We start from the raw sequence: 15,796 nt of genomic DNA, 5'->3' as shown, positions 1-15,796 counted from the left end.
GGGTTTAATGCTACCCAGGCACTTAATTATGTTGGGGCTTTTCAGTACAGTTTGTTATTTCCTGTGGGTACTGACAGCAACAAAGCAGGGTCTCATCACAAAGAAGAAATACAGGTTCCCACTCCAATCTTACGTAGAATAGGAATTTCCATCTTGTACAAATCAGCTGCAAGACTGACAGCTATATAAAGCTGGTAATGTGTGTTTCTATTCAGATGATATCTTTCAGGAGTTTAAAAGGATTGTCTACCTGTGTAAGTAAACTGCTGTATTTTAAACTTTGAGTTTGTTTATGAAAACTGCATGTACTTCAATATTTTCATTGTAAGTGCTGATTTCTGTTTCTTCAACCTTGCCTAAATACCCCAAAGTTAAGAGAGGAAGAATGGTTTATTTTAATCCAATTTTCTTTTTTTCTTTCTGTCTTTCTTTTTTCCCCCTTTTTTTTTGTCTTTGCTGTTGAAATTTTATTACAAATGAGCTCTTATCCCTGTTCATTTGGCCTTCTTTCATGACCTGTTTCCTTTCCCTGGGCATCTCTTTCTGGCAGACGTTAAATAGTTCTTGCCTTTTTAATTTTCCCAAAACAATGTCAGTTCTCTGAGTTTCTGTAAGAAGATATGGTGACCAATAGGATTGAAAGGTGCAGGCGATTGCCAGCAATCTTGTCTTAACCAACTGTGAGCTTTCAGAATTAGATTTCTGGGGTTTTTGAAAGTTGCTTTGTGGATCTTTTTTCTACCCTGAGCTGTCTCTTCTCTGCAGTCTGGTTTTATTTCCTTCATTGTTTATTTTCTGTATTCACTTTACCTTTCTCCTTTTCACTCTTGTTACCCTCCTCACCTCTCCTGTCTTCTCATTATCTGTAATTTTCTATGATGCTCTTTGTCTTGATATCTGTGCAGGAGAATCTTTTTACCGTCCAAATGTTTCTACTGACAGCATTTCAGAGAGTGAGCAAAACAACTAATGGGTGGCCTTGGCTTCAAGTTTGTGCAAGTATTTGTCTTGCATTTTGTACAGAAATGAGCAGCTCCTTAATAAATGCACCTAATCTTTCCTGATGTGGTTACGTGCAGTGAGACTTTCCATGGGACACTGGGGCTGTAGAGCATGTTGCTTAAAACCTGAATAAGCATGAATGCATTTCTCATACGCTAAAACATTGCTGTGCTTGGCAAGCCTGTATTTTGAGAAGACTTTTGTTTGGGGGACTTAGAAAGTAGTAAAAAAATTTATTAGGGCTGTAAGCAAATTTACTTCTGACACCACTGATCTCAGTAGAACACCTTGATGCAAAACTGGAAAGATAGGAGGGTGAATCAGCCCCATTGTTTCTTTGTGTACATCCCAATAATTGCCCCTGTGGACTTTCTGCAATACACACACAACTTAATAACAATGTAGGCAATTACCTCTCCCTCACACACACTTTCTTTCCACCCTTTCTTTGGTGGTATTTTTCAGGGGAAGTATGAGCACAGCAATGAAATCTACTTACCTTCTACTACTGACACATCTGAAGTGGAGCAATAATTTGTTTATCCACTACAGCCCCCTGTTGTGCTGTCTTTGCTGGGGCTATTAGCTATACCTAGATTGGGATCATGTCATACTCTTAGAGACCTCCCACAGAGAGTGTCAGGATAGGGAAGGAAATATTCTTATTTCCCAAGTCATGGTCTTTGACATGAGTCTGTTTTGACACTGTTTTCTTAGCAAGCTGTTTTATCTAAAATCTGTTATCAGCTGTGTGCAAATAATGCTCTGAGCAAAATCAAGAGTCATAAATTCTTTGGCAGATGCTTTTATCTGCTGCCACATTCTGATACTTTTAGTTCACCTGTTTTGATAGTCACTAATTAGTCTTTGTAAGCATTCAACTCGCAGAAAGGAAAACATAATTTTCAGTCAGGATTATTTTTTTTTCCAGTCTGAGGGAAAGAACAATGAAGAAAATACAGAATGTTTTCTGTAAAACCTACTCTGAATAAACACTCCATTAAAACCAGAAAGGTCTTTGACCTCTCATTTTAGTGTAGAAACTCTGGGAGTCCATTGTCAACCACAAAATACCAAGGAGGACACCAAGTCCACCATAGTGGTAGGCCTCAAGTACATGCAGAAGCGGTATTTTTGCAAGATAATGAAGTGCTGCGAAGCCAGAGCATGCATGTAGCTACGTGAGGAATGAGGATTTGGGGCAGGAAAATAGTTCCAGGCATTATCTGATACGGTTAGTTCTGGTAGCAGAGCATTGATTTCAAAGACTTAAAAATTCTCAAGTCCCTTGTTCCTGCAGACATATTAATTTTCCTGCAAGGGAATTAATATTCATGCACAATTTGTTACCGTGCAGAAAAATGATGGTGTTAAGGAATACTCTAAATGATTATGTGGTCTTACAAGTGGTGATGAAGCTGCATGTATTCCTCCTAGATCAAGCACGGTGCTTAGTCATGTAATGTCAATAGCTGTTCAAGATTACCAAAGCAAAGGGATCTACTCTTCTGTTACAGACCTCTGGAAACTTGCACTGGAAACTGAAAAATTATCAGAGACAGAGAAAAAAGAGTAAGACACTTCTGAGAGGGTATGTAAAATAGGCTCTCATAGCAACAGAGAGAGGAGGAGATGGATGGACAAGTTTCCACAGGTAGGCATCCTGGCTGTGCTTGGATCAACAAAGTCCAGAAAAGGGGGAGAAAAAAAACCCTACATAAAAACTGGAATTACACCATGGGCCACAAGACAAGCTTCAGGATGATTCTGGATAAGCTTAATGTGTCTTGATTTCAGAGCAAAGAGTGCAGCTACCTTACTGGAAAAACTGAGGCAGCAAGCTGTGCCCCGTATTATATTATTTTCATTTAGTTCTGTTAGTTCTTGCGTTACTAGGTGAAGTTTCAGTAATCTGTGCTGCGTTCCTGTGCGTGTTGAAAGGAAGAACTATACCAACCATGTGCTTCTCCACACAGAAGTCAGAAATTAGCAAGTTGACACTTTTGGTAAGGTGAAACGGAGAAGTGCAAAAAGTCTTGCGGAGGCCTGTGGGAAAGATGTCATTGCGCTCACAGCCCAGCACCCCAGCTTGCCAGGAGGAGTAGCAGACTTATCTCCACCTCAGTGACAAGTGTGTAAAATGCCTCCAAAAAACTTGTTACAGAAACTCCTCCAGTCCCAGCAAGCTGAGGGACCTCCAGTTCCCTTCATGCGAGCTGGAGGAGGGTCCAACAGTCAAGAAGATCCATTAGGCTAACGTGGGTTAATTGACTCAGTAAATCTAATGTTATGTGCTAACCTTTTATCATCCCTGACCTGGGAAAAACCTGAGGTAGGCGGAGCGGTAAGGAAATACCTAAGTACTTAAATAAATACATAATAATTTCAATTTCCGCTAGTTTTGCTGAAATTTATTTTGATGCAGTGAGGAAATCCTAAGACAGTAATTACTGCTATGCCACCTTCTCTACACAGTTACCACTGAATGCATTGCCTTAATAACATAACTCTCTGCGTTTGGACTAACGATGCCATCTTGCCTTTTCATTTGTTTTTCATGTTTTGTCACTGACTGCTCGGCAGTTGTAGGGATCTTTAAATATCCTGGAATATGGTGGAAGCAGTACTGATAGATTTGTTCAGCCTACCAGCCAACTTGCAGAACAACATCCGAGGATTACTACATAACATTCTGGAAACCATTGAGAAATGCTCTTCCATCCCTGCTCCACTTGTTTATGTCATATGTTGCCAGAGGCAGGGGACTGAAAGGAACGGTGAACAAGAGTTCTTGCTTCCAGCTCTGAGAGATTTTCAGAGTCTGAAGAAAAGACTGGAGGTGGTACATGCTCTGACTACAGCTGCTGCTTTGTACACCATCAAACAAAGACTGGATGAAAAAGACCTAAGCATCGTTAAAGTTATTCTCCCTACCTTAAGAAAAGACTTAATGAAAGTATATATAGACCATCTCTTTACAGCAGTCTACCAGTTTGAATTTGAGGATTTACAGGTGGCAACCGATTGTAAAAACCTACAGATAGCTGAACCTTGGAGTGAAGAGCAAAGGCTTCCTACGCAGGACGTGGCGCTCATCCGAAGTGAGATTCAGACGTACTTGGAAAGCCTGCCGAGCCTGAACGGGGAGCTCACCATCCTCAGATCTTCCCTGATCCCAGGTAAAGAGGATCCCAGCTAACAGATTTTACAGAGGCTGTTCCCAAGCATGCTTTTTCAAGGGAATTACAAAATGGGTAAGATTTGGAAATGTCTTCAGGCAGCAAATAACTCTATATGATGTTGCAATAGTGTATCATGTCTGTAAGAGGGGAAAGTGTCAACAGAGATGCAGAAAAAGACTGGCAAAGGCTGTAGCAGGCCTGCAGCATGGTCAGAGGAAAGAGAAGCCCAAGTTTAGTGAGAGCATCGCTGCAGACAGTAAAATCTTGTTGCCTCTGCGTGGGAATTACACACGTTGTGAGTTACCATCTTCTTCTGGAAAGACAGGACAGGAGTTTCTCTGCCCCGCAGAGAAAGGCAGTCCTGGTTAAGCGGACTGATGTCTCCGTGTCCTTTGCCATGGCATGACCCAGTTTACTGCAGCATGTCTCTCAGACGGTGTGGTTATGGGGTCTCATCATTCAGAGGATTTAGAGGAAAGCTGAGAGGTTTGCTACTGCAAAAATTTGAAACTGTCTTTCTCTAAAAATGTGTCTGAAATGATCCAGAACCTGAATGGAACACAAGTTACTTAAAGCTATCTTCACTTTCATTGCGTTTCATGTTGTTGAACTGTGACTTTGAAAGGATCACACTACATAAAAGAGATTTTGAATATCAACTCTGATTATGTCACTAAGCTTCTCAACTGTTAAGATAGCAAAAATACGAGTTGTGGGACTGTCTTCCTGTGTTCAACCTTGCCACGCAGAACCTCACCCTCCACTGCCTCCCAAAACAGTGATTACATTTGGTGGGTGAGGACATGATAAAGGATCCGCACGGTGAAAACAGGGGATTTTTTGATAATTCTAGAAATTCTCAGTGCTTTGAGTGTACCTTAGAAAGATGTTTGAGATTCTGTGAAGTCTTGAGGGCTAGTAGTTAATTTGCCAAAAAAAGCTTGGGAGATGCCACCTTAGAACGCTGCTTTAAAAATCTCTCTCATTTTCCTCAGTGAGTTACCTCTTTCCTAGAGTTTGCACTACAACTCTGCAAAAATTCAGACTAAATCTTCTAGGACTCTTTCTTGCTTAAACTCCTCTACCTTGACATCAGAGGATTATGATTACAAGCAAGAAGGAAACTTAGAATCCTTAAATTTAAATGCCACAGCTAAATTCGAGGTAAAGCAATACTCAACTTGATTGGCTGATTCCAGGTCTCTTCAGTATAAAACAATGTAATATTTGGACTTGTCTTGTGTTTAAAGCAATTGTTTGTTGTCTTTTTTGCTTTGCCAGGTGATATCTTCCTCCATGGGTTCACCACGAGGACAGGTGGGATCTCCTACATACCAAATCTAAGCTCCTGCAACCTCTTCAGCAGTTCCAAGCGGAGGGACCCACAAGTTGTTGTTAAAGAAAATCTCCGCCGGCTAGCTGATGCTGCAGGATTTGACCCAGAGACTTTTCACAGAGTCAAGGTATCTTATTGAACAATGGATTTATGTAAATAGATCAGATCTTCCTTCATGTATCACTGCTAAAACTGTAAACATTATTCTTACCTTTCTCAGCAAGAACTTGTGAGAAGGAGGACAATTAAAACATTTATGCTGGCATTTTATCTGTGGGAATAGCTGTCCAAACTATCATCCATTTGGCACCATATGGAGAAGCAGCACTGTTTCTTCCAAGAATATTCTAACGTTTAACTTACCACAGAGCAGAATATTCAGATAAATGATCACAGCAGTTCCTCTTAAAAGAAAAATACACCACCACTTCTATGGTGGCTTTCTACTGATACATCTGCATGGCATTGGAACACGGGAGTGCCTTATTTCCATGCATAAGCAGTTGGTGCAGAAGAGTGTTTCATGCCAAAGAAAAATCCTTGCATTAGTCAGAACTGGGTTTTTTGATGCCATATTGCTGTCCGTGTTCTGGTTTTGTCTTGACAGATTGATCACGCTAATGCTGTGTGTATTATGGGAAAGACAGAGCCTGACAGCTATGATGGAATAGTTACGAATCAGAAAGGTATTACAATAGCGGCTCCAGGGGCTGACTGCATACCCGTGCTGTTTGCTGATCCTGTCAGAAAAGCCTGCGGTGCTGCTCATTCTGGTAGGAATTTTAAATCATAGATATCAAAATAACTAGGAGACCACTAGAAGGGGAGTTTTGGACTAAGAATTATAAATTAGCAACCTAAGGAGGACTGAGTGAGAATGAATAAATGCAAGATCACATAACAATATAGATCCTGACCTGTTAAGTTTGTATCCTGCCAAAACAAGATTAGTCTTCAGAATAGTTTGTTTCCCAAGGTATGTTTTTTGTTTTATTTTATTTTATAACTGTAACAATTATTATTTACCCATATATAAATTTATTTTTCTGATCTGGTAGCCAAAACCCAATAACGCTTTTGTGCCCTGTCTAACTTCATATGTAAAAACTGGCTATAAAGCCAATGTCCTGAGCAGTCATTTTGGATCAGAAGAAATATTTGTCTGACCCAAACGAAATCAGAATAAGACTGAAGCAGGGATGGTTAGTGCAACCTGGGGTTATGTCTGACTTCAGAAGGTGTCCCAACTGTTAGGCTAGAATACATACCCTGTGGTGAGATTTTCCTGCTGGGGCTGCTCCATTTTATAAAAAAGTCTGTATTTATGAGATCAGGGAGAATGCACAGCTGAGAATTTCTCCTCAGCTGTGATGCTAGTACACCCCTTGATATAGTAGGAAGCTTCACGTCTGCCTAGAACTCGTGAATACTACCCTAATTCATACAATTCTTCATACATTTAATAAATCAGCCAAAAGAAATTCAAATTTGTGAGTCATCATAAGATGATAAAAACTTTGACTGTCCTTCAATAAAGTTGTTGTGCCCCACTCCCCGCCCCCTGCCCTGTGCCTAGCAAGCTTAGGTTAGAGGAGAGGAATGAGAATTGTGGCATGTCTGTCTGGTTTTTAATGGGGAGAAGGGATGGAGAGAATTTTATCTTGAAAGTTTTAAGAGTTTTACATTGTAAGTGTTCAAATTACTGTAAAATATTTAAATTTGTAGTTGCTCCTTTCTCTGCCGCCTCTTCATTTATCTAGTCCCTGACACACCACACTGTTCCCCCAACGCACGCCGCTGCCTTCTCCAAGCATACCACCTGGCTCTAGCCTGAATTCCTGCCTTCCATCTCCCAAGTTTTGGCCTTCATTCCCACATCAGAGTCCTTGCAAGGCTTCCAATTATCTTTTCCTAAATCCCTTCCTTCCTGTCTAACCCCACCTCAGTTCATGTTTAACTTGAACACATGTTGCTATGTATACAAATAAAGACATTTAGGTATAAGGTCATCTCAGTCTTTGGATGTAGAAAAGCAGAGGAAAAGTTAATAGCATATCCTATGCTTCGTTATGACGCACTTGCTGTGCGATGCAAAGACTTCCTGAGACTCAAACTGAGATAGGAGAACTCAAAGCTGGCCTTTCTTCTATCTATTCCAAACAATGCCAAAGTGCAAAGCTTGGCTTTCTTCTATCTATACCAAACAATGTGTCTAGCTTGAGCCTCTTTTTTTTTTCCCTAAGATAACACTAAAAACATTTTCACCATATTATAAAAATACACTTCTTACTGTAACATATTTCTGTTGTCATATTCCCATTTAAATGTTTCAAGCACAGAGGAGCTGTAAGGTATGCTCTAGTTGCCCAAACCAGGACACTGGGAAAAAGGAACTCCGGAATCCTAATCTAAACTCTTCTCTCTAGTTTCCACCTCCACAAAATGATGATATCAGCAAACTGACAATTGTTAATGTGTTGGGTTTTTTTAAAAAAAGCAATTATTTATTATTAGAAATAATGATTTCTTTTTAGATATAAATGTATCTGTTTATACCTTTAATAATAGCTACTCTAAAATTAAAGAGACGTTTTATACATTTTTTTTTCTCCAACCTCTCATTTCTCACAGGATGGAAAGGCACATTGTTAGGAGTTTCAATGGCCACAGTAAATGCTATGGTATCTGAATATGGCTGTAATGTGAAAGATATCCTTGTGGTGCTGGGCCCATCTGTAGGACCTTGCTGCTATAAACTTCCTCATGAATCAGCTAAAGAATTTCACAGAATTGATCCAAAATGTGTGAGACTATTTGATTCTGCAAATCCTTATGTTGATATTAGAAGAGCAACACGGTAAGCCTACCGAGTGCATTTCCATGACATACACTTTTTTTGTGCCGAGTAGACTTAGGGGAGGTTTAGATTGGATATTAGGAAAAATTCCTTCACCAAGAGAGTGGTCAAGCATTGGAACAGGCTGCCCAGGGAGGTGGTGGCATCACCATCACTGGAAGTGTTCAAAAAACGTGTAGACGTTGTGCTTCAGGACATGGTTTAGTGGGCATGGTGGCATTGGATTAACGGTTGAACTTGATGGTCTTGAAGGTCTTTTCCAACCTTAAGGATTCTGTGATTCTATAACTAGAGATGAAGATGAAAGAACAGAAGACTAATTCCACATTGGTTATCAATAATTATATTGATGTTGTATTATCCAGCGGTATTTTGGTGAGGGTCCTCACCATCTTAAAGTACTCACTAGTACTTTGCAGATCAACAAATGATACCTCTGAATGAATAGTATCTGCTCACTTTTGCTGTATTTCAGCTATTATTTTACTCTTCTACTTTCAGTTTATGGATTATAGACAAATGTTCAAATTAAATGTCATTTTACTGGTTGCATCAAAGCAATTATTTTATTCTAATATTTGAAAAAAGAAAGTAAGAAAAGCAAATACAAGTCCCAGCCGTGATATTGGCACAGTTTGTTCAATTTGTACTAGAGGTGCCATCTGAATGCCAGTCTCTTAGGGAATGCAAAGATGTAAAAAACAAAAATATGTTTTCTGTTTCTCTTTCTTTCAGGATTCTTCTTGAGAGTGGTGGGATTCTTCCTGAGAACATCCAAGATGATTCCATCACAGACCAGAACCAAAATATCACTTTCTGTACTGCATGCCACCCTGATAAATTTTACTCTCACTTTCGTGATGGCACCAACTTCGGGACACAGATTGGCTTCATATCAATCAAAGACTGAGATAGTATCTCTTACTTTCAAATAGTATTTAGACAGTAAGTCTGGTGTGTTGTCTGGCACCCTGATCTCCTCATACAGGTTCTTCCTCCTTGCTTTCACAGACTTGCAATAGGTAATACACAGGTCATGTGATTCTCCTGCTTCTTCCCTTCCCTGCCATTCTGAGGCAAAAATAAATGTCCAGGGTGTGGGGCCAATAATTCTTGTGTGAGGCAGGGTGCAAAGAAAACAAGGACAACCCACACCGGTGGCAAAGCCCTTCTGCAAGACCAGATGCAAGCTCCAATTTTTTGGAACCTTCTTGACCAAATATTTCCCAGAAACCTCACTGTCTTAAGGTGTTGAAAGCACAAAAAAACAGTCTTCATTAGCTTCTGGGTGAGACTTCTGAATGAAGTTCAGTATGACATTACTGATATAGGAAGGGAAGCCCGTATTGCACATTAACTGTTTGAGAACACCCAATTTTCGTAGTTTCAGCTGAATGTTAGCCTTATGGAATTATGTGCCTGGGATTGTTTTTCTTCTTTTGATTAGTTTACAGAAGAGCTTCAAAACACTTACAGGTGTTTTCCTATGGAAAATAACTTGAAAGTGAGAACAAAGCAAGCTTCTTTGGGGCAGACATTGGAAATATATGAACCCTCGCCATTCTGTATTTTTTGACTGTAGAAAAAGTAGAACTAAGACTCTTAATATGATATGGCATGTATGTTCATGTTTCCTTAGGATTTTTTTTTAAACTATTGGTGCTCTGCTAATGTCCATTGAGATGGTCTCAACAGTGCCAAGTTATTCAATAAATATCTAAAAATGGGAGTAAATTTAGCCTCAGTTAATTTTACTGACCAATAGTTGACTTATCTGTCTTACTAAGCAAATTCTAAGTGTGCACTGCTTTCTTTTGGCCATAAAATTTGGCCTCTAGATGTTACAATAGACATGATAGTTCCTGACACATAGACAGTGAAAGATTCCTAATACTAAAACTATGCTGACTGCAGCTTGCAGACTTGCCAAGCACAAGCCTTGGGACAACTGTCTGCATGATGTATTTTCTATTTTGAATTCGATGATCTTTCCCAATTCTAGACTTTTATATCCACTAGAGGTCAGTGCTCACTCACACTGCACTTCCATCCCTGGCTGCACTGGATATATGGGTTTTCAAACCATGCATTTTGCAAAACACTGTACAGCATACACTGCTACTTTTTCCTATATAATCATCTGCCAAGTTATTCTAGTACCTGTGCTTGAAGAGTAATCTATTTTTCATTTTGTTGGGCTGTGATTCAGAGCTGACCAAATTAGAACTTTTCTTGTCCTCTAGGAGAACAGACTTTTTAAAAAACTTTCTTTTATCTGTGAATGATACTTCTTGGAGAAGAGCCTGGTTCTGAGTATGTTACCCTCTGACTGTAACCATCTACCAAAAAAAATACTTCTTCCAACTCTCCTACGTCTTCTTCAGAAATATTATTCCTCTTCTGCTGTAGCACTGCAATCCTTTACAATAAAAATTCTTACATTTTCAGTTACCTTTTAAAAAACTGACTGTTGCTTTCATCATTCTTGGTTTCTTTTGTAACTTCATTGTGGTGATGTTAACAACTGGATTCAGACTGGAGGTTCAGGTTCCAACAGAGGCAACACTCACACTCGTCAGCTTAATGCTGCCAAGCATGTTACTGCACAGTAGCTAGCAGTATGTATGATACCTGTATCTATATGCATTTATGTGTCTTTGACTTATTCCAAATACAGGATAATATAATTATATGGACACTGACAGGCTTATCTTGCTGCACTAAGTAAAAAACCCCAACAACCTACCTTCACCTTTTAGTTCTGTCCCTTTGCCCTGGTATCTAAGTGTGAATCACTTTACAGGCACTGGCTGACGTAGCAGTGAAGTGCGTAAGGTGTCTTTCCTTCTGCTGTTTCTGCTGCGGGGGCAGTAGCACCACGTCATCTTCAGTCGCTGCACCTGAAGCTCAGCCAAAGCTTGTCCGGCAGTGCCCTTCGCTTAACCCTCTTCCCTCGTGGATTAAGTGCATGCCGTCAAAAGCAGATGAGTTACTTCGTTTGGCAAGGTACTCCTTGACAGCTGAAGCCTCGTAGGTGCCCATGTGCCTGCCGTTAGCCCATCTCACCTCAAAGACGGTTTTAAACTAATGCGTTTAACTTTGTAGTAAGTACGAAGACCTTGCAGCCATGCTACTTACCACAGTTCAAATGCTCAACAGTATATTAAGTTACAGTAACATGATCATAATCATGGCCTCAAGTTGCGCCAGGGGAGGTTTAGATTGGATATTAGGAAAAAATTCTTCATCGAGAGAGGGGTCAGGCATTGGAACAGGCTGCCCAGGGAGGTGGTGGAGTCACCATCACTGGAAGTATTCAAAAAACGTGTGGATGTGGCACTTCAGGACATGGTTTAGGGGACATGGTGGTGCTGGATTAATGGTTGGACTTGATGATCTTGAAGGTTCTTTCCAACCTAGTGATTCTGTGATTCTGTGATTCTGTGATACTGATAGTAATTCCTGGCTTGTTCATACCTGCTGAAGAAGACAGCAGAGATTTTCTGTTTAGAAAAATGCCATTTACAGGTCATGGTAGGACTGTGCAAGCTGGAGAGCATGTCAGAATGAGCAGAAACACCAAAGGCTTTACCTTTTACAAGACAAATCGTTACCATGATCATTGTTCCTTACTTCTTTTACACTGAATTGCCTAGACTGTAAACCTGTCAAGTCAGGAACAGAGAGGATACATGGACCTGTTGGAGAGGGTCCAGAGGAGGCCACAAAAATGACCAGAGGGATGGAACACCTCTCCTATGAGGACAGGCTGAGAGAGTTGGGGTTGTTCAGCCTGGAGAAGAGAAGGCTCCGGGGAGACCTTATTGCAGCCTTCCAGTACTTAAAAAGGGGCTTATAAGTAAGATTGGGAGGTTGTGATAGGACAAGGGGTCATGGTTTTAAACTAAGAGAGGGCAGATTTAGACTAGACATAAGGAAGAAATTTTTCCCAGTGAGGGTGGTGAAACCCTGGCCAAGGTTGCCCAGAGAGGTGGTAGATGCCCCATTCCTGGAAACATTCCAGATCAGGTTGGACGGGGCTCTGAGCAACCTGATCTAGTTGAAGATGTCCCTGCTCATGGCAGGGGGAGTTGGACTAGATGGCCTTTAAATGTCCCTTTGAACACAAACTCTTCTATGATTCTAGACAGGAAAGTAGCCTTTTGTACATGGATTACTAAGGTGGAGAATTCCGCAGACAATAAAAAAATAATAATAATGTTCAGTCCCCAAACAAGCTAGGCTCTGTATCATACAGAGTCTCTTTCAAAGTCCTTGCCACAAAGGCATTTTAATTCTGGTATAAAAAAAAATTAGGGGAAGGGCATGATAAAAAGGAGACAAGGCTGTTTTGCATCTCTGTTTGTTTACTTTTCGTTCCTGTTGCTCATTAAAGGAGCCAAGCAGATCAGCCCTGATTCACCACTTCTAGGGAAGCTCTTAAAATGCTTCATAAATTGTTCAGCTGTACCTACCTAATGATCAGATCCCATTTATTAACCTTGCCCATGAATTTATAAGGTGTACTTGCCCTATTATTGTTATTAAATAGCATTATTAATTATGATTGTGGTATGCCCTGAGGCAAGCACAAGACGTGATCACATTGAATATTGTTTTTGACAGCTATTATTGTGCAATTAACATTTGTTGCTATTGTAGATTCTGAATATGGGCCTCTTCATTTACATTTATATATTTTAATGGACTGTACCAAAACATGTCTGAGAAAGGCTTTATTCACTATTCCAGTAAAACAGGGCAGCTCCAGCACAGACTTCTGGTCCCAATGCCTGGGGAAGCAGTGTGCAACTTCAGAAGCATAGATCAAAACCTGAGGTAAGTAATGAAATGTTTATTCAAATTGTGGCATTTATTGCCACAGGTATGGCAAAGGTGAAAAATATTTAAAGCATATTTAATGTTTTCAATAAAATTGTAGAGGTTAGGTGCATTGGTGACTGCTAGCTTCTTTCTACTGACAACCTGAGGAGACAGGATGGGGATTAGAAGGTTGCTTGGTCTGAGTTCTGCATTTCATGGCTGTGTTTGTAAGCGGCAGCAAACTCGGAAGCTGTGGGCCTGGACCTTTGATGAAAACAATTCTGCAAAGCGAATTGGACTTGTTTCATGAGGATAAGGACACCTTCTTGCACTTTTCACCATTTGTATCATTAAGCCCTCAAGAGCTGACCATTTGGGCACATCTCAGCTCACGGAAAGTATATCATCTGTCCCAAATTACAAGCACTCGGTTATGGGAAGGTGTCTCCTTTCCCCAGTGGTAACATGGTTTGAAAAGTGATCGTCTTTGTCTCCAGTCTTATTTTCCTCATGCTTCTCCCTTGTGCATTGCTGTTTTTCCATCCACCACCACCCACAATCGCCCCGCAAGGCTTGTGAATCCAGTCGCAGGCTGTCAGAGGAAACAGATGCCATTCTGTGCAGAGCAGCACCGGTGTTGCTTCCTTTTGTATGCCTGCACCTTTTTTTCTTTTAGCAGCAGCGTGAAACTTTTGGTCCTCAGCATAGGGTCTTTCTCGGCATCCTCCAACGCATTCCCATTTTACAGGTTTCCGCAAGAGCTCCCAGTTTCCAGCCTACACAGCAGAGAAGTCAATATGCCTAGATTCCCTCAACGCTGTCCTCATTTCCACTCCATGCTCAATTTGCTGCTGGGTGATGCAAAGAGGGAGACGAGCTGCACTCGTTTGCCCCGAGGCTCAGAGAGGCTGCGCCTGTGCGCTCGCCCTGATGTCATGTGTGCGAGGCTTTTGTTCTCCCGCTACCAAAGTCCTCCCCGAACCCCAGCCGCTTGTGCAACAATATACCAGGACAGTGCACTGACGGGAGCAGTAAATCCTATATGTGACAGAGGAAATAATGTATTGACCTGCTGAGGGATTTACATACCTCCAAAGAGTGACAGCAAGCTCTGCCTCTAAGGCTGACTTGCTCTACTTTCCATTTCCAGCAGATACTATCCAGTGTTTCCAGATGAACGATTCAGACAGAAATGTACGTGGATTTAAGAACTGTCCTAATGGGGTATATTCTTATATCCTGGATGTTACTGATTGTTATCCAGCATCACACCTTTTTATTAGACGAAGAGATTTTGCTGCTCTGCTTGCTTTAAATATACAGTGCCTGTGGCTGTGCTGCTAAAAAGCATGATTATCTATTTCCCAAAGGCACGCAGAGAAAGAGGAAGCTAGCTTTTTAAAGTGATCCCTCTGATCTTTCATTAGTGAGCGTTTAATTTACAGTAGCATCTCACATTACAAATACTTGGCTGGCTCTCTTTGGCTCTTGGGGGTCAAAGGAGTCCCACAGAAGAATTTCAGCAGCGTGGTCCCTGGAGAACAGCGGGGCTGAGGTCTCCCTCTTCCCCTTCTGCGAATGTGGCATCGTGTCTCCCGGGCAACCTGAATTCTGACAGTCAGGGAGCAAGGACACGGCATGGATTTCCATTTGATTCCTGCAACAGAAAGGAAATCTGAGACAAAAATCAATATGCGACTAAACTATGAGAGTTCATTTTCACAATTAATTTTATCTAAGGGTTCATTTGCTCTCTTCTTGTGCAGATGTCATTCACATTCAGCTACTAACTACTCTGCCTGTTTTTCTGGTGTTGCCTCTTCTACACGTAGCAAAGGCCTAAACATCTGAAATAAATAGGTTGCAACATAAAAATCTGGGGTGTAGCTACCATAAAATTGAACAAACACTTTATAGGGGAGGCTGAAAGCAATGTTTGCGTTCCAAGATGTGTAGTTTCAGTTTTTCTCATGCGATGCAATATTTTTAGGCAGCATAGTTCTGGTCAGATGTTTCAGTTCAAAGTGATTTTATCAGTGACAACTGTAGGAAGCCCTGCCTATCTGAAATAAATATCTTAGCATTTCTCTCTGAGGCACTGAGCTCTATCCTAAATGAATATTCAAATATACGTTGCTGCTAAAGGAAAACATTTCTGTTCTGCTTTGGTTTTCTTTGTTGGAAAGCTGTGAGCTTGATTTTCCTTGCACAAGAAAGAATCACAAAAACTCCGTTGTAAAAGCAAAGTTGTAACAGGTGGTTCAAACCTTCTTGGTTGGTTTTATTAGGTGCTTTTAGTAACTGCTTCATAAAATTAGTATTAAATAAAACACGGTTATGCAGACAATTTTATTCTGACTCTCTGCTTGCTTCTTTATATCATCCCCATAAAAATCTTTCGAACATGAAAGGTGAGCAGAGCAAGAAGGAGGTTAGAGAGGCTCCTTTAGGCTTGCGGATGTTTGTTGCTATATTTGATGCTTAGATCTTCCTCGCTTCCCCCCGTTACCCTGCAGCTTTGATCCTCAAGTTCCCCCAGTACTGAAAGATCCCGGCTCAGGTAACTCCGTGCTAGCAATGGCAGAAACACAGGTG

The 15,796-nt window shown here is 40.8% G+C and overlaps 1 protein-coding gene across 1 annotated transcript; it reads left to right on the top strand.

Moving 5' to 3' along the window:
• The first annotated feature begins 216 nt into the window (after positions 1–216).
• On the top strand, positions 217–9,287 carry LACC1 (laccase (multicopper oxidoreductase) domain containing 1). The gene is made up of 6 exons (XM_010284808.1): positions 217–254; positions 3,592–4,181; positions 5,466–5,647; positions 6,128–6,293; positions 8,152–8,377; positions 9,113–9,287. The coding sequence occupies exons 2-6, from the start codon at positions 3,614–3,616 to the stop codon at positions 9,285–9,287; spliced, it is 1,317 nt and encodes a 438-aa protein (XP_010283110.1). The 5' UTR covers positions 217–254; positions 3,592–3,613.
• Positions 9,288–15,796: the final 6,509 nt, after the last annotated feature.

The sequence above is a fragment of the Phaethon lepturus genome, unplaced genomic scaffold, assembly GCF_000687285.1.
Source record: "Phaethon lepturus isolate BGI_N335 unplaced genomic scaffold, ASM68728v1 scaffold48653, whole genome shotgun sequence".
Lineage (NCBI taxonomy): Eukaryota > Metazoa > Chordata > Aves > Phaethontiformes > Phaethontidae > Phaethon > Phaethon lepturus.
This window is presented reverse-complemented; position numbering and strand designations above follow the sequence as displayed.